The sequence below is a fragment of the Colobus angolensis genome, unplaced genomic scaffold (assembly GCF_000951035.1).
Source record: "Colobus angolensis palliatus isolate OR3802 unplaced genomic scaffold, Cang.pa_1.0 Scaffold351, whole genome shotgun sequence".
NCBI lineage: Eukaryota > Metazoa > Chordata > Mammalia > Primates > Cercopithecidae > Colobus > Colobus angolensis.
In genome coordinates this window covers 1,238,003-1,258,357 of record NW_012116833.1, presented here as the reverse complement: position 1 = coordinate 1,258,357, position 20,355 = coordinate 1,238,003, and the positions used below count along the sequence as shown (strand labels likewise).

At 36.6% G+C, this 20,355-nt stretch overlaps 1 protein-coding gene across 2 annotated transcripts in view; it reads left to right on the top strand.

The window, feature by feature from the left end:
• The window catches only part of RPS6KA6 (ribosomal protein S6 kinase, 90kDa, polypeptide 6), a 137,390-nt gene that overhangs the window by 97,311 nt on the left and 19,724 nt on the right, over nucleotides 1-20,355 (top strand). For both annotated transcript variants that reach the window (XM_011952933.1, XM_011952934.1), the window contains 2 exons: nucleotides 3,716-3,792; nucleotides 5,245-5,362. In XM_011952933.1, the coding sequence (XP_011808323.1) occupies nucleotides 3,716-3,792; nucleotides 5,245-5,362 (195 nt within the window). The remainder of the gene's footprint in view (nucleotides 1-3,715; nucleotides 3,793-5,244; nucleotides 5,363-20,355) is intronic.

The following is a 20,355-nucleotide window of genomic DNA, read 5'->3' as shown; positions in this document are numbered from 1 at the left end:
CTCTCAGGGGTGTACTCCACCCTGTGAGGTGTGGGGTGTCAGACTGCCCCTAGTGGGGGATGTCTCCCAGTTAGGCTACTCAGGGATCAGGGACCCACTTGAGCAGGCAGTCTGTCCGTTCTCAGATCTCAGCCTCCATGTTGGGAGATCACTGCTCTCTTCAAAGCTGTCAGACAGAGTCGTTCGGGTCTGCACAGGCCTCTGCTGCTTCCCCTGTTGTTTTTCAGCTGTGCCCCTGTCCCCAGAGGTGGAGTCTACAGAGACAGGCAGGTTTCCTTGAGCTGCTATGAGCTCCACCCAGTTCGAGCTTCCCAGCGGCTTTGTTTACCTACTTAAGCCTCAGCAATGGCGGGCGCCCCTTCCCCAGCCTGGCTGCTGCCTTGTGGTTAGATCGCAGACTGCTGTGCTAGCAATGAGGGAGGCTCTGTGGCCGTGGTGCCCTCCCCGCCAGGTGTGGGTATAGTCTCCTGGTGTGCCTGTTTGCTTAAAGCGCAGTATTGGGGTGGGAATTACCTGATTATCCAGGTGTTGTGTGTCTCAGTTCGCCTGGCTATGAAAAGGGATTCCCTTCCCCCTTGAGCTTCCCAGGTGAGGCAATGCCTTGCCCTGCTTCAGCGCTCACTGGTTGGGCTGCACCAGCTGACCAGCACCGATTGTCCGGCACTCCCCAGTGAGATGACCCCAGTACCTCAGTTGAAAGTGCAGAAATCACCGGTCTTCTGTGTCGCTCGCGTCGGGAGTTGGAGACTGGAGCTGTTCCTATTTGGCCATCTTGCTCCGCCCTGAATATGCAAGTTTTTATCTCTTACAAGATATTGTACTACCCTAAGGTGTATGAGATAAAAGCCTGAACATACAAAATATTAGCCTTTTTAGGACATTTCAGTGGTTTTACAGGATTGGAGGACAGAATATTTGAGATAGTGCTCTTCTGTTATGTATAGCATATATGGTTATCATAAAGGTCATCATAAATATTGTAACACATTTATACAGTAAACATAAGAGCAGAGTATAGAATAACCATTTTAATAACCAAATATTTAATATTGACTTAATCTTGTGGACCTAAACTACTTAGTATTATAGCAACTTCTCACTGGAAAAAGGTTAGAGATGAATATGTACCATATGAAAATATAAGAAATGGACATTAAAATGAAAAATATATAATATGTCCATGTTTAGATTAATGGTTAGGTAAACAGTTTTAGATTAATGGTTAGATAAGCAAACCCAGAGAGTAGAATACAGCTCATTGATGTTTTTTTCCCCAACAGACGTACACTGTAGTAAGACACTATTACCATTGTAATAGTGAGGGTTTTCAGGTGGGCATCTGGAGACCACTTCTCTCTAACTAGTGCTTGAACTACCTTTGACTAGTATTTGTATTTTCAAAATACTTTGAAAGTTTTATTTTTGAGTGATGAAGCCCATGCTAGGAATCAATAATATATTTGTACATTGTTATTAATGAACCACAGAGAGTACTTTTAGTGCAGTTTGTTTCTAAAATTTCAGATGCTTTCAAAAGGTAAAATATAAAAATGCATTCTTTTTTAAACTAGAGAAAGATTCAAGTGTCAGTACAGATATTTCAATAAAAAATGGCATTTATGGGGGTATACATTCATTATTTCACAGTGCATAAACAGCTTTTGTTTGCTAAGAGCTACATTGATTATTGCAATTTTAGCTTAAGGAGAGAATATTCTTTTTGTTTTTAGATTATGCATCAGTTTGATCAACATCTTAGGGTTTATTAGGTAGATGTGCTTTTCTACTATACCTGTGTTGCAAAAAGTGAATATATCTCTAAAATATTTTATTCTTTAATAAAGGCAAATCCACTATGTTATATTATTCAACTGATATTATAAGCCTACTGAGGTTAAAGAATGCTCCTGAATTAGTGGAGCTTACAAAAAAGTTGAGGAATACTGTGTCTGCAGCTTTTTATAAACTAATTTTGAAGTTAACTCTCCTTTGCTCTTTCTCTGGGCTGTCAAATAGTTTGCCCCAAACGTTAATTGATTTGAGCAACAGGAATGAGGAGCTCTGTGTATGTTACTTTCTGCTGACTTGGGAAGCCAAGTGAGAGAGAGACTTATGCCACTGACTACTTTAATTGTGATTTCTATCTTTGTATTTAATTTGATACAAGTAAAAAGGTGTGAAACATACCCTCTGTACTCTTTCATTCATCCTACCACTCTGCCTTGTTTCTTTTATGATTATATGCTCACTTTTATAAGGGCATTGAAACTAGCTCTAGAAAAAAAGTGGACCATTTCTTCTTTACCTAAAACAAGTTTTTCATGTTTGGCCCTAATTAAGCAATATGACACCTCCTGTGCGAGACTGTCCTCATAACTAGGAAGGTTATAGGAGTATATGGTACCTACAGCCAAATTGATTAACTCTCACCTGTCCACGTGGTTTCTATGCAGTGACCCTCAACCTTAGCTATGCATTGGATCACTTGGGAAACTTTAAAAAGCTTCCTAAGGGAATCAGGGAAAACTTGGTGATGTCTGGAACTGTAAGATGTTATGAGAAAAATAAACAGATAAGGGAATAAAATCAGTAGAAGTCTGTGTTTTACTAGAGTATGCCAACTTAATATTTACCATGATGTGAGTGGTTTAGCTATACCTTGTTATTTGTTAAGTACTCTATAGTTCCCTACTTATATTATTTATATAAGCCAATTATATTTTTATATCCTCTTTACCCTCTTAATTTTGCACATATGTGTGTTTTTATAAATACACTAAGACTAGAAAAAAACGTATTTCAAATTTTAAGTTTGTTACATACTCTTTATTCATGTTTGGCAGTTGTCAAAGCCAAACACTAACATTTTTAGCCTTTTATAGATGAGAAATTCATACTGGTGGTTATATAATCCCCAGTGTTAGTGCATTAATAATGTTTCTATTTTGTTCCTATGCCTAGAGGCTGTAGCAGTGGGCTTGTTTTTCTAAATGAAAAGAAAATGGCATTATTTCATCTCTTTATTTTTCTAATGAACTCAATAATTTTGTAGCTAAATCTCACATGAATACATAACAAATGTATTGTTTGATTTTTATTAACACTGGCACCAAAAAACAGCTTCCTAAATTGTTGTATAAAAAATTAATGAAGCCATGCAGTATTTATCGAATGTGTACTTGTGGTCCAGAAATATACTGCTCTTTTCAAGACATTGGCCTTGTATGGTAAAATATAAATTCATTCTGCTTTTGTGAGATCATATATTATCTTGCCATATCTTGTGTAGTAAAGAGGCAGTTATAGATATTAAAAACACAGGCTTAAGTAAGACTTCGTGTTCTGCTACTTACTAGTTTTGTAATGTTGGGTAAGTTACTTAACATTCACTTCAGTTTCCTCATCTTCAAAACCGGAATATTATCCACCTCATAGAATCAGTGACAGAATTAAAAGCCTCAGTACTGTATATAGTATACATTAAAATCACTGTACATATTAATCTTAAGTTTAGATTTCTCTATATCTGGTTTCTTAAGAGGAGGAGAGAAAACTCATTGAGGTGTCAGGGATTATGTCTTTACTACAAGTGCATAAAATGGTTGAAGTTTTTATATACTGAACTTTGGTGAGATTATTAGAAGTAAAACAACTTCTTTAGGAGAAAATTGAGTTTATACTGAGTAACACCATATAATGAGTATTTCTTTCTTAGGTTCTTATGCAACAGGGATATGATGCTGCTTGTGATATCTGGAGTTTAGGAGTCCTTTTTTACACAATGTTGGCTGGGTAAGAAACATATATTCAAAAGCATTAACGTTGTTATTTGAATTTCATCTGTATATCTTCATCTAGAAAGAGAATAGATTAAAATAACTTTAAGGAAAATGCCATTTACATTTCAAAATATCAATATTGATTGTTACTTATAAAATTAAAAAACATAAAGCAAGGTGTAGAATGAGGCACTACTAATTTGTGACATAATAATTTTAAAAGGCAATTGTCACCTGGAACTAAAACTTTTAAAAATAAAGTGCATTTCTATTTTGATCTTGAAAATATTTACTTAATCATAAAATAATTGCATGTTTCACCAACAACTTGCCCCCTTAACTTGTTGATAGTGTGTTTATTTTTTTCTAAGCACTTGAATTCTAACTATTCTGGCACTACAGGTTTAGTAAGATTGTGCAAATCTATATAGTAACAATGCTAAACTGCAGAAACACACACAACTACCTTCCCTTGAAATCATAAAGAAAAGCTCACAACAAATGTAATAATAATTGGACTATGTTAATGTTGATACTTTACAAATAATACGAGTACTATTTTACTCTCAATAATGAGTAGCACTTTTATTTAGAAGTGAAAATTTATGGCTGTAGAAATTATTCTACGAGAGTTGTGATAGAAAAAATGGCCAAGTTTAGCAAGTAATTATAATGTACTTAGACATAATATTTTAAAGAGTGCATTTAGTGTGGTTTAAATATGCTTGACATACCAAGAACTCTATGAATATGTTATAAAATGGTGACTCTAAATAGTTTAATGACTTGGTGATAATTACACATCTCAGTACATTTAATAGACTTTTAGGTATTACAAATTTATGCAGAATATTTAGTTCTAGACCACAGTAAATTTAAGGGTAGCTAAAGTTTGCATATCAAATACAATTAATCTACATAATTAATCTACATAATAAATGTAATGGCTATGGAGTTTTGTGTCGATATAAATATTTACCCAACCAGGTTTTCATAGATGTTAATAAAAAATAATGATAACCATTTCCACTGATGATAATGATGAAATGTTAATGACTACATTGAAACAACACAATAAATAATTATGAATATGTGAAATTAATATTTTCTTTGTACTAGGTATATTTGTTTGCCAACCTATGCTGGAATATGTGTGTTTTAGTATTGTCTAGTTTTAAGACTGAAGCTTTACATGAAAAACCACCTTTATTTTATTTTACATTGATTAGCTGATCAATGACAAAAGAAAGAATTGATGTAAGCAGTATTCTCCATTTTATTAAAAATTTTATTAAGGTTAAATTTATGGTTTGAAATATAAAATTTGACCTTAACAGTGAAAGAAAATGTGAGATGATATTCTTACTCGCTGAAGTAAATATTTGCATGTAGTAAATATTTGTATCTCTTTCATTTTTTGGGTATGTTACCCTCTAGTGTCTATTAAAATCTGTTTTATTAATAGCTACACTCCATTTGCTAATGGCCCCAATGATACTCCTGAAGAGATACTGCTGCGTATAGGCAATGGAAAGTTCTCTTTGAGTGGTGGAAACTGGGACAATATTTCAGGCGGAGCAAAGGTATAAATTATAACATTTTGTTTTGTTGCACTCATGTTAAATTGCTAAAATCCCTAAGTTACAGCTTGTGTGTGTTTGCAGAGTATCTGATGGTATCATATGTGTTTTTAATTAACACATCTATGAGTGAATTGAACAATGTACAAAGGATAACTTTTGGTTTTACCATGTTTCTCGGCCACCTTCCTTTCTGATCAGTTTACATATGTGCAGGGAATATTAACTAGTTCCTGTATTAACCAAAACAAAAAATATAAATTTTGGAAACAGGATATATTTAAAGCCAGCTGACGTTTATTTCTAGATTTACCATGTATTTCCATATCATTTTCTTTTCACTCAGAAGTGGACTTGATTATGTAGACAATTTTTATAATGCTAACTTCTTCTTAGAGAATGAATGGACTATGTATCTGTAGCATCTGGATAGTCATTCCTGATGGCTTAGAGTGGTCCAATAGAAATATAATGCAAGTCAAATACATACTTTAAAAATTTATAGTAGCCACATTAAAAATTTTTTAAGTGAAATTAAATTTAATAATATATGTTGTTTAATCTAATATATCCAAAATACTATTACTTCAACATCTAATCAATATAAAAATTTAGGTATTCTATATTTATTCATACTGATTCTTCAAAATGTACTGTGTATTTTGTACTTATCGCTGTGTGAATATGGACTACCCACATTTTAAGTACTTAATAGCCAGATATGGCCAGTGGCTCTCATGTTAGTGAAGGTTCAGCATAACTGGCCTTATTTATTTTGGGGAAAAAATAGTCAATCCAGACTTGAAAACCAATTTCTTACATTTGTAATTTTTAAATTTTAAGTTTTAAATGAAAACTCGTCGCTTGTCACCATGTGGCTTTTAGGTCCCAGAAGATTTTAAGCTACATTTTGAAGTAGAACACATTTTATGACAAAAGTAATTGCTTATAGTTAATATGTGCTAATTATCTCAAGAACACTAGCCAATTTGTAGAATACATTGCAAAGTAACTCCAGCATCCTGATCGTTGTCAGGATAAATAAACTGGGGATTTGTCACTAAATTGTAAACGTTAGAAAAACAAACAAGGGATTCTGTTTGGATCTTAACCTTAGTACAAGTATGCTGTGTAGTATAGTAGAAGGGACACTTGAATAGAAGCCAGGAAAACTGAGTGGTAATCTTTCTTTGGTTCCTTATAACTCCAAAATTCATTTCTATGCAATTTGGTTTATTTGTAATTTGCAAAATTTGCCCATGTAATGTGATTAGAACTACTAGTATTATTCATTAAATATGTATTTTCTAGTCATCCAGTTTATGCTTCAGAAAATACAGTTTACCAAGGATCAATTTTAATGTTTAAAGCCATGCATATGATTCTCCTGTGTTCCTTTTAAAAACATCTGCTGAGATCAGGCTGTTGATAGTTCCTGGTTGGCCCACAGTTACCCATGTCAGTTATCTCCGTTAACATTTCCAAGAATCTTTGTCGGACAAGTTCTGCACTTGCAAGGTCTTTTATTTATCTATCTATCTATCTATCTATCTATCTATCTATCTATCTATCTATTTATTTATTTATTTATTATATACACACACATGTATTTACATGTATATTTATATATATATTTACATATATATATATATATATTTTTTTTTGAGACAGAGTCTCGCTCTGTCGCCCAGATTGGAGTGCAGTGGTGCGATCTCGGCTCACTGCAAGCTCTGCCTCCCAGATTCACGCCATTCTCCTGCCTCAGCCTCCCAAGTAGTTGGGACTACAGGTACCCACCACCACGCCCGGCTAATTTTTTTTTTTTTAGTAGAGATGTGATTTCACTGTGTTTGCCAGGATGGTCTCGATCTCCTGACCTCGTGATCTGCCCACCTCGGCCTCCAAAGTGCTAGAATTACAGGTGTGAACCACTGTGTCCGGTCTCCACAAGGTCTTTAAAGTAGAACTCTTTTTTTATTTTTTATTTTTCTTTAAGGGAGTTAGCCCATTGCCAAAAGGTCTACTGACTTAAAGCTGGAAATGTCTTTCTGAAATCTAGTTCCAAGGACTTCTCCACAGCTAGGTGAGACTGCCTCACACCAGTATTAGGTGATTCTTTGTGTGGACAGAACAGAGCATTTTCATCTTGTGTTTAAAGCAATTTGTTGGCCTCAGCTCCTCACCACTTTCTATACCAGTCTCCCATTACTAACCTAGTTATGCCTATGCAAAACAAACAAACAAACAGAAAAAGAAAAAGCTGATGGTGATTCCTATAGGTTTAAGGGCTTAAATCTCAAACTTTGGGTTAGGAGTAATGGGAGTGTGCTGAAAGGGCAAGCAATAAAACAAGTCATACCAAAAAGCCACATTGTTCTCTCCTAAGCCCCAACCTCACTCCACTCCTGTGGCCAGTGGTCCAAACAGAAAATAACTGGAGAAATTGAGCAGGTCAAAGGATTAGGGAACTAAGCGTTATGTGAATTCACTAGCAAGATATACAGAATGCTTGTGTTTACATTGTTTTTTATGGAACTGGAAGAATAAAACTGATCTATTTTAAAAATGCAAAAACTGTCTGCTGAAATAGATGGGGACTTACATGCCAATTGTGCTCAAATTTTCAATTTTCTATGTTCCATGAATTTTAAGTTTAGGCCTGTCTGGTGTTTAAGTAATAATACATATTAAAACTTAGTTTTATTCTTATGTCCTCTTTTAGCCTGGTAATCTGGAAAACTTCTCATAGAAAAAGATATTAGGGATATTGTTGACATATCTCATAAGGTCTCTTAGATAATCCCTTTTTATGGATCCGGTGACTTTAGTTCTGTCTTTGAAACTTTTCTAGGAGCTATAAGAACCTTTTAAGAAACTATCTCATGTACATTTTAACAGTTCTACTGCTTACCTTTGTTTTAAACTAGCCATGAAAGTAAACTGTTGTTCAGTTTCCCATAACCTCTTAAACTAGTGCCCTTTAGTTGTGAGAACTGTGACATTTGCTGCCCATCAGACATAAATTATTTATTGCCTCTTCGTTTGTCTCTTTTAAAAGATTAACTTCTACCCATTGAACAATCTCTCACCATCTCCTCACCCACCACTCCCCATCCTCTGGTAACCCCTACTCTACTCTCTATTTCTATGAGAACAATGTTTTAGATTCTCCATATAAGTGACATCATGTGGTATTTGTCTTTCTGTGCCTGGCTATTTCACTTAACACATTGTCCTCCAGGTTAATCCATGTTGCCACAAGTGACAGGATTTCATTCTTTTTTATGGCTGAATGATATTTCATTATGTATATACACACCATATTTTCTTTATCAGTCCATGTGTTGATAGACACTTAGGTCGATTCCATCTCTTGGCTTTTGTGAATAATGCTGCAGTGAACATGAGCATACAGATAGCTCTTCTACATACTGATTCCATTTCCTTTGAATATATATCCAGCAGTGGAATTGCTGGATAATATGGTAGAATTTTTTGAGGAACCGCTATACTGTTTTCCGTAATGTCTGTGCTAATTTACATTCTCACCAGCAGTGTGTAAGGGTTCCCATTTCTCCACATCTTTGTCAACACTTATCTTTTGATTTTTTTGATAGTAGCCACTTTGATTGGAGTGAGGTGATGTCTCATTGCATTTTTTTTTTTTTTTTGAGACCGAGTCTCACTCTGTCTCCAGGCTGCAGTGCAGTGGCGCAATCTTGGCTCACTGCAACCTCTGCCTCCCAGGTTCAAGCAATCCTCCCACCTCAGGCTCCCGAGTAGATGGCATTACAGGCAGGTGCCACCACACCCAGCTAATTTTTGTATATTTAGTAGAGATGAGCTTTCACCATGTTGTCCAGGATGGTCTCAATCTCCTGACTTCGTGATCTTCCCACCTCAGCCTCCCAAAGTGCTGGGATTACACCCTTGAGTCACCGTGCCCAGCCCCCATTGCAGTTTTGATTTCCATTTTCCAGATGATTAGTGATTTTGAGCACCTGGTCATGTAGCACCTGATGCTTTATTTTGTCTATTTGGTGAGGTCATGGTTCCCTGAATATTCTTTTTTTGAAAAGTATAATGTTTTTATAAATTTTAAGTTCTGGGATACATGTGCAGGATGTGCAGATTTGTTACGTAGGTAAACGTGTGCCATGGTGGTTTGCTGCACCTATCAACCCATCACCTAGGTAATAAGCCCTGCATGCATTAGCTATTTATCCTGATGCTGTCTCTCCTCCCGCCCCTCCCCCAACAGTCCCAGGTCCTGGTGTGTGTGGTTTCCTTCCCTGTGCCCATGTGTTCTCATTGTTCAGCTCCCACTTATGAGTGAGAACGTGGAGTATTTGGTTTTCTGTTCCTGCGTTAGTTTGCTGAGGATAATAGCTTCCAACTCCATCCATGTCCCTGCAATGGACATGATAGTTTTTTTGTTTGTTTGTTTGTTTGTTTTTATACCTATGTAGTATTCCATGGTATATATTTACCTCATTTTCTTTAGTCTACCATTGATGGGCATATGGGTTGATTCCATGTCTTTGCTATTAATAATGCTGCAGTGAACATACACGTGCATGTATCTTTATAATATAATAATTTGTATTCCTTTGGGTATATACCCAGTAATGGGATTGATGGGTCAAATGGTATTCATGGTTCTAGATCCTTTAGGAATCACCACACTATCTTCCACAATGGTTGAACTAATTTATGTTCCCATCAACAGTGTAAAAGCATTCCTGTTTCTCCACAGCCTCACCAGCATCTGTTGTTTCTTCTACTTTTCCTCTACTGTTTTCCCATTACTATTTGGTATGTACTTTATAACAGCACTTACCACATTCTGCCGGGTCATATATTCACTTGGGTACATTTTTGTTCTTCACACTTACGGAGCCTTAAATAACATATTTATTTTTGCATTTTCTATCACATCTAGCATAATGAGTACTCAATTGGATACACTTTCATAAGCTAATCATTTCTTCTGGTATATCTTGCATTGTTAATTTACACAGCAAGTGTTTTTGATACATTTTATACAGCCGTTGCCCTATTATGAGTGACTATAATTTGCAGTAAGCAGTGAGGTTTTACATAAATACTTATTTTTCATTTTGGCTTGAAGTTGCTTTCAATAGAAGATGCTTTTTTCATGTATTTACAGGTTATAGATTTATAGAGCTAGAAGGCAAGTAGTCCATCACCTCATCATTTTGCAGATAAACCAAGGCATATAGAATTTAACTTACACATTAATGAGTGGCACAGTTGGAACTGATTTTCAGTTTAGTACTCTTTTCAATCCACTCACATTAGGGAAAACTTCCTAGAGGAAAAAAGGATTTATTAGCTTTTTTCATGCAGATTAAATGGAGGAATGAGAGGTCTGTAACCCTTTAACAATTGAAGACTCAAAAGAAAGGTATTATTGTTGACTCACTTTGTTTCTGTAGTAATGGACATGAAGTATACAGAACCTTATTACCTGATACATTTTGGCTGTGTCCAAACTCAAAATCTCATCTTGAATTGTAATCCGCATAATCCCCATGTGTCAAGGGAGACACCAGGTGGAAGTAAGTGAATCATGGGGGCAATTTCCCCCATGTTGTTCTCGTGATAGTGAATGAGTTATCATGAGATCTGATAGTTTTGTAAGTGTTTGGTAGTTCCCCCTGCATCCATTCCCCTTCCTGATGCCTTGGGAAGAAGGGGCCTTGCTTGGTCTTCTCCTTCTGCCCTGATTGTAAGTTTCCTGAGGCTGCCCCAGCCATGCAAAACTGTGAGTCAATTAAACCTCTTTATACATTTCCCAGTTTTGGGTCTGTCTTCATAGCAGTGAGAATGAACTAATACATTATCCTTTACATGATCTGTACTACAGAGCGGTTTTCCAGTTAAAATAATACATTGAAGTTCATCTAGAACTTATAGTAGTACCATAGTTTTCAAATGCCTCATGCCAAATTATACTAGTGAAAGACTACACTATCTAAACCAAGCTAGGAAGGTACATTAGCAAATGCAATAATTAGAAATCTACCCTTGTTTTTTCTGAGAGATAATCATTTATTATTATTTGTGATCAAAGCAGGCGTTGCTTAAGTATGTGTGGAAGTTATTCATTTATACTGAGGATATATTAATTGTTACACATTTGACCAAATAAACATGCTTACAGTATGAGTAATAAAGAAGTTTTACCTCAGACACATGATTACATTGAAAATAGAAGTGATTAATTATTAATCAGTATTTTCCAAACTTCAACTTGGAATTAAATTTGAATACTGTGAGAATAGGAAAATTGCTATGCTCCTATATTCATGTGTGTTCAAAGTATTTGGAGTTTTGCTGGCTTTTATCCACTTAAAATGAACATTAAAAATAAGAAACCTGAGTACATTGAGAGGGGCCAAGATGGCCAACTAGAAGTAGGTGCAGTCCACAGCTTTCATGGAGAGGAATGAACATGGTGTGTAAATTCAGCACTTTCAGCTGAAATATATAGTTTCTTGTATTGAGACTGATTAGGCAGACAACTCGACCCATGGAGGACAAAGAATAGCAGGGTGGGGTGATGACACACCCTCAGAGTGACACGGAGACAAAGGAACCCCACCCCCAGCCAAGGCAAGTGGTGAGCAATTGTGTGACCCCACCTAGAGAACCATGCTTCTTCCATGGATCTTTGCAACCCATGGATCAGTAGATCCCCTCATGAGCCTATGCCACCAGCGCCTTTGGTTCGATATACAGAGCTCTGAGGAGTCTCAGTGGGGCAGCTGCTCAGGCACACACAGAGACCCAAGACCCAAGAGTTTTGCATACTCTGGCTCCTGGAATTCTAGCAGGGCAGAAGACCCATCCAAACTTCTATCCTAGAAAGGTAATTGAATCCAGGGAGCCAGGTAGCATCATTCTGTGGGCCCCACTTCCATGGCACCTCACAAGTTAAGACCCACTGACTTGGAATTCTAGCCAACCAGCTGCAACAGGCTGGAAATGGCCTGAGATGGACCGAGTTCTGGGGGGAGGGGTGGCTACCAACTCTTTCATTTGGTTGGGTCAGTCATTCTAACCTGCCAGCTCCAGGGAGTCCAGGCAGTCCAGATGAGGAGGAGTCCCTGATGAAGCAGCACAGCAGCTGTGACAGATTGTGGCCAGACTGCTTCTTTGAGTGGGACCCCAATCCATCTCTCCTCACTGGGCAGGTCCTCCCTAGAGGACTTCAGCACTTCCAGCCAGGGTTATAGAGGAAGAAATTTGATGTTTCCCTAGGATGGAGCCCCTTGGGGGAGGGGTGGCGCCAGTTACTGCAGTTCAGTCAACAGCCATTGTAGCCTGCCTGCTTTGGGAAGTCCAGGCAGTCCAGAGGTGGAGGAGTTCACCACAACCCAGCACAGCTGCTGTGACAGATCATAGCCAGGCTGATTCTGTTCCTGGGACCCCGATCTATCCTTCTTCACTGGACGGGGCCTCCCTATGGGAATTTCAGCCACTCCAGCCAAGGTTATTGGGACAGAACTCTTGATTTCTCCCTGAGATCGGTCCCCAGGGGGAGGGGTAGGCAACATCTCTGCAGGTCGTTGGACTCAGTCTTTCCAGCCTGCTGTCTCTGGGGAGGCCAAGCAGTCAGGACAAGGAAGGGTTCCCCCAATGCAGCACACCTGCTCTACCAAAAAGCAGCCAGACTGTTTCTTAAAGTGAGATCCTGATCCCATCCCTCCTGACTGAGTGAGACCTCCCAACAGGGATCTCCAGACACCTCCTACAGGAGCATACAGGTCAGCAACAAGTCAGTATCCCCATGGGACAGAACTCCCAGAGTAAGGAGCAGATTATCATCTTTGCTATTTCACAGCCTTCACCAATGATATTTCCAGGTAAGGGAAAATCAATGAAAGCTAGGGTGTGGAGCAGTACCCCAGCAAACTGCAGCAGCTCTATGGAAAAGTGGCTTGACTTTTTAAAGAACAACAAACAGAAGCAACACAAAACAACAGCATCAAAAAAAAAGAAGACACCACAAAAACCTCACACAAAAGTCAGCCACCTCAAAGATGAAAGGTAGATAAGCCCACAAAGATGAGAAATAATCAATGCAAAAATGCTGAAAACTCAAAAAGCCAGAGGACCTCTTCCCCTTCATATGACTGAGATGGCTGAATTGACAGAAGTGGGCTTCAGAAGGTGGGTAATAACAAGCCTTGTTGAGCTACAGGAGCATATTGTAACCCAATGCAAAGAAGCTATGAATCATGATAACGCAATAGCTGGTAACAGGAGCTGATAACTAGAATAGCCAGTTTAGAGAGGAGCATAAGTGACCTCATGGAGCTGAAAAACACAAGAACTTCACAATGCAATCACAAGTATTAATAGCAGAATAGATTAAGCAGAGGAAAGAAAACTCAGAGCTTGAAGACTATCTTTCTGAAATAAGACAGGCAAAGAAAAATAGAGAAAAAAAGAATGAAAACAAATGAAAAATACTTCAGAGAAATATGGGACTATGTAAAAAGACCAAGCCTCCAACTGATTGGGGTACCAGAAGGAGATGGGGAGATTGAAACCAAGTTGGAAAACACACTTCAGGATATTATCCAGGAGAACTTCTCCAACCTAGCAAGAAAGACCAACATTCAAATTCAGGAAATCCAGAGAACCCCAGTAAGATATTCCATCAGAAGATCAACCGCAAGGCGCATAATCATCAGATTCTACAAGGTTGAAATGAAAGAAAAAATGTTAAGGGTAGCCAGAGAGAAAAGGCCAGGTCACCTACAAAAGGAAACTCATCAGACTAACAGCTGACCTCTCTGTGGAAACCCTACAAGCCAAAAGAGCTTGGGGGCCAATATTTAACATTCTTAAAAGAATTTCCAACCCAGAATTTCATACCTGAGCAAAATAAACCTCACAAGCAAAGGAGAAATAAGGTCTCTTTCAGATGAGTAAATGGTAAGGGAATTCGTCACCACCAGGCCTGCCTTGCAAGAGCTCCTGAAAGAAGCACTAAATATGAAAAGAAAAAACTGGTACCAGTCACTATAAAAACACATTGAAGTACGCAGACCAGTTACACTATGAAACAACCACATAAACAAGTATGCAAAAGAACCAACTAGCATCATAATGACAAGATAAAATTCACATATAACAATATTAACCTTAAATGTAAATAAGCTAAATTCCTCCATTAAAAGACACAAAATGCCAAGCTGGATAAACAGTCAAGACCCATTGGTATGCAGTCTTTAAGAGACGCATCTCACCTGCAGAGGCACACATAGACTCAAAATAAAAGGATGGAGGAAAATTTACTAAGCAAATAGAAAACAAAAAGCAGGGGTTGCAATCCTAGTTTCTGATGAAATACACTTTAAAAAAACAAAGATAAAAGACAAAGAAGGGCATTATGTAATGTTAAAGGGTTCATGTCAACAAGGAGAGCTAACTGTCCTAAATATATATGCACCCAATACAGGAGCATCCAGATTCATCAAGTTATTAGAGACTTATAAAGAGACTTAATCTCCCACACAATAATAGTGGGCGACTTTAGAACTCCTGTGACAATATTATACAGATTATCAAGACAGACAATTAACAAAAACCTTCAGGACTTGAACTCAGCTCTATATCAAGAGGACCTGATAGGTATCTTTGGAACTCTTCACCAAAGACAACAGAACATGCATTCTTCTTATTGTCAGGTGGCATTTACTTTAACATTGATCACACAAATGGAAGTAAAACACTCCTCAGCAAATGCAGGAAAAAAAAAGAAAAACTGAAATCATAACAGTCCTCTGACTACAACACAATCAAATTAGAACTCAAGATTACGATATTTACTCAAAACCACATAGCTACACGGAAATGGAATAAACTATTCCTGAATGACTCCTGGATAAATAATGAAATTAAGACAGAAATCAAGAAGTTCTTTGAAACTAATGAGAACAAAGAGACAATGTACCAGAATCTCTGAGACTCAGCTAAAACAGTGTTAGGGAAATTTATAGCACTAAATGTCCACATCAAAAAGCTAGAGAGATCTCAAATTAACAACTAACATCACATCAGAAAGAACTAGAGAACCAAGGGCAAAGACACACAAAGCTATGAGAATACAGGAAATAACCAAAATCAGAGCTGAACTGAAGGATATAGAAACACAAACCCTCAAAAAGTCAACAAAACCAGGGGCTGATTTTTAAAAAAACAAAATTAATAAAATAGACCACTAGCTAGACAGAAGAAAAGAGAGAAGAATCAAATAGACAATAGATACAATCAGAAATGATAAGGGGATATCACCAGTGATCCCACAAAAATAAAAACAACCATCAGAGAATACTATAAACACCTCTATGCACATAAACTGGAATATCTAGAAAAATGGATAAATTCCTGGAACATGCACCCTCCTGTGACAACCAGGAAGAAATTGAATCCCTGAATAGACCAATAATGAGTTCTGAAATTGAGGCAGTAATAGCCTACCAACCAAGAAAAGCCCAGGACCGGATGGATTCACAGCTGAATTCTACCAGAGGTACAAAGAGGAGCTGGTACCATTCCTTCTGAAACTATTCCAAAAAATCGAAAAGGAGGGACTCCTCCCCAACTCATTTTATGAGGCTAGATTCATCCTGATACCAAACCTGACAGAGATATAACAACAACAAATAACTCCAATTCAGTATCCCTGGTGAACATCAACACAAAAATCCTCAGTAAAAACTGACAGACTGAATTCAGCAGCACATCAAAAAGCTTATCCACCACAATCAAGTTGGTTTCATCCCCAGGATGTAAGGTTGGTTCAACATATGCAAATCAATAATTGTGATTCATCACATAAGCAGAACTAAAAACAAAACCACAATTATCTCAATAGATGCAGAAAAGGCCTTTGATAAAATTCAACATCACTTCATGTTAAAAAAAAAAAAAAACGCTCAATAAACTGGGTACTGAAGTAGCATGCCTCAAAATATTAAGAGAATAATATGAGAAACCAACAGTCAATAGCATACTGAATGAGCAAAAGCTGGAAGAATTCCCCTTGAAAACAGGCACAAGACAAAGATGCCCTCTCTCACCACTCCTATTCAGCATATAATTGGAAGTTCTGGCCAGGGCAGTCAGGCAAGAGAACAAAATAAAGGGTATTCAAATAGAAATAGAAGTCAAATTTTCTTCCTTTGCAGATGACTTGATCTTATATCTAGAAAACTTCATCATCTCAGCCCAAAAGCTTCTTAAACTGATGCAACTTCAGCAAATCTCAGGATACAAAATCAATTTGCAAAAATTGCTAGCATTTCTATACCCCAAAAAGAGGCAAGCAGAGAAGCAAATCATGAATGAACTCCCATTCACAATTGCTACAAAAACGGTAAAATACCTAGGAATACAGCTAACAAGGGAAGTGAAGGACCTCTTCAAGGAGAAGTACAAACCACTGCTCATGGAAATTAGGACACAAACGAGTGGAAAAACGTTCCATGCTCATTGTTAGGAAGAATCGAAATCAAGAATATGGCCATACTGACCAAAGCAATATATAGATTAAAGGGTATTCCCACTAAACTACCATTGACGTTCTTCACAGAATTAGAAGAAACCATTTTAAAACTTATATGGAACCAAAAAATAGCCCAAATATCTAAGACAATCCTAAGCAAAAAGAACAAAGCTGGAGGCATCACACTACTTGACTTCAAACTATACTACAAGGCTCCAGTAACCAATACAGCATGATACTTGTACAAAAACAGACGCATAGACCAATGGAACAGAATAGAGAACTCAGAAATAAGACCACATCTACAACCATCTGATCTTTGACAAAACTGACAAAAACAAGCAATGGGGAAACAATTCCTTCTTTAATAAAGGGTGCTGGGGAACTGGCTAGCCATATGCAGAAAATTGAAACTGGACCCCTTCCTTACACCTTATACAAAAATTAACTCTAGATGGATTAAAGACTTGAATGTTAACCCCAAAACTATAAACACCCTAGAAGAAAATCTAGGCAATACCATTCAGGATATAGAAACAGGCAAATATTTCAATGACAAAAATGACAAAAGCAATTGCAACAAAAGCAAACAGTTGACAAATGGGATCTAATTAAACTAAAGAGCTTCTGCACAACAAAATAAACTATCATCAGAGTGAACAGAGAGACTACAGAGTGGGAGAAAAATTTTTCAGTCTATCCATCTGACAAAGGCCTAGTATTTACAATCTACAAGGAACTTAAACAAATTTACAAGAAAAGAAAACATTCAAAAGTGGGCAAAGGACAAGAACAGACACTTCTCAAAAGAAGATATTTATGTAGCTAGAAATATAGGTAAAAAAGCTCAATATCCCTGAACATTAGAGAAATGCAAATCAAAACCACAATGAGATACCATTTCACACCAGTTAGAATAGCAATTATTAAAAAGTCAAGAAACAACAAATGTTGGCAAGGCTGTGCAGAAATAGGAACACTTTTACATTGTTGGTTGGAATGTAAATTAGTTCAACCATTGTGGAAGACAGTGTGGTGATTTCTCAATGAACTAGAACCAGAAATACCACTTGACCCAGCAATCCATTACTGGGTATATACCCAAGAGAATATAAATAATTCTCTTATAAAGATACATGCATGCATATGTTCACTGCAGCACTATTTGTGATAGCAAAATCATGGAATCAACCCACATGCCCATCTATGATAGACTGGTTAAAGAAAATGTGGTACATATATACCATGGAATACTATGCAGCCATAAATGGATATTCTTTGCAGGGACATGGATGTAGCTGGAAGCCATTATTTTTGGCAAACTAACTCAGGAACATAAAGCCAGACACTGAGTATTCTCACTTATAAGGGAGATGAACAATGAGAACCCATGGACACATATCGGGGAACAATACACACTGGGTCCTGTTACGGGGATCAGGGGAGGCAGAGCCTCAGGATAAATAGCTAATGCATGCTGGGCTTAATACCTAAGTAATGGGTTAAACTGTGCAGCACACCACCATGGCAGACATTTACCTATGTAACAAACCTGCACATCGTGCACATGTACCCCAGAACTTAAAATCTGAAGAAAAAGAAATAGATCAATGGAACAAAAATAAAGTCAAGAAATGGACCAACTTAAAATATTTGAGGTCCAAGTCAGATAGTTAGATTAAATTAGTAATTTTGGGTAATAATGGTTTTCTTCCAATTAGGTCATCTTACTAAATGCCTGATTATGTATAAGTGATTATTTTTGTCATAGCTCAGTATATTTCATTTTTAACTGGCCAGCACTAACATATCTACTTCAAAAAAAATGAAAAGTTATTCATATGAAAATGACAGATTTTTTAAAAATATGGATGAGCTTATTTTTCTCTTATTTACAAGAAAATTTAGGGAGTATTATTTAATACCTCAGATAATGGCACTTTCTCTTTCATTTGTCATTCATCCTCTGCTTTTCATTCAGTGAAGGAGAGTTTGTTATATAATATTGAGGAAGGTTAAAAAGAAATATATTATGTACTCTTAAAACTACTTTAGGCTCCATTAAAGAAAGTAACAAAATATTGATACTTTTGCTATGAAGTCATTTGATGACTTCAACATTCTTTAATAATATCTTTGAACTAATCAGCATTCTGTTAATATCTTAGGAAACAGTGATTATAAAATTTTGTTTTGTATCTATGACAGGGCGACATTTACTGCATTATCATTTTGAGCTACACATAAGGATAATCTACTTTGCTTTTGTTAGTCAGTCTTTTTTGACCAGTCTAAATTGACCATCTTGTAAGTTAACGTACCTGTAGAACATCTGTAAATGTAACTTAGTCATATATAACTTAGCTGAATTCTACTCCAAGAGTAATTATATCCTTTTTTTTTTTTTTTTTTTTTTTAACAAAAATGACCGTGTATCACAGTTTGCCTGGGAGAGTCCTGGTTTATGCCTTTCACTGTTTACATGACAAATTTTGTGGCCATCCTAGCATTAACTGTACCTAATTTATTTTAAGTGCATTTGGTGGATATATAATAATATTTAACATTTTATACTTCATCATGAAAAATTGATTTTTTTCTGGAACAGGGATTTTTATATTTTCCAAGAATGCTGTCTTAATGCTACAAACATTGAGCACTTGCTGTGTCTGTGTGATAGTTATTACTTTAAAAAGAAAGTAATAATTATGTAAAGCTCAGGCATCATATTTGAATTTAATGGGGGAAGAATGAGAGCTGGTATAGTTTACCAATTAAGACTATGACTCAGGAGTCGGACTGCCTAGATTTATAGCCTGACCCTGTTACTTATGAGCCATGTAAGCTATGTGACCTTGGGAATGTTGATTAAGTTTTGTACCTCAGTTTCCACATCTGTAAACTGAAGATAGTATACTACCTACCTCAGTGTTGTTAGAAAGATTAAACAGCTTGTCTGTAGTATATAAATGTGTATGTGTATAAAAATAGATTATATATGTGATGCATAGTAAGTGTTCAGTAACTGTTAGGTGATATTGTTAAAAATGTGTAAAAGCACTCTGACAGACAATCAAATGTTACTTTTTCAAATTTTCATTACCAATAGACACCTCCAGGAGTAAAATTTAAGACATAGAAGTACGTTTTAATATTTGAAGAGGCCCATCTCATAAAACTCTTATTTATTATCTCACTTCTATCACTAACTATACTTTTCAAGAATCCCTCAGAATACTCAGGCAAATACATAGAAAAAGTCAGATAAGGTTTAATGATGAGCAGAGTACGACTTTTCTCCTTACTAAATTTTAGTATGTATAGGTGATATATGTTGAAACATATTTTTGATGAGTGGATGTGTAGGAACTTACAATAATTCATTCGTTTTTTATTATTCTACTTTAAGTTCTGGTATACATGTGCAGAACATGCAGATTTGTTTCATAGT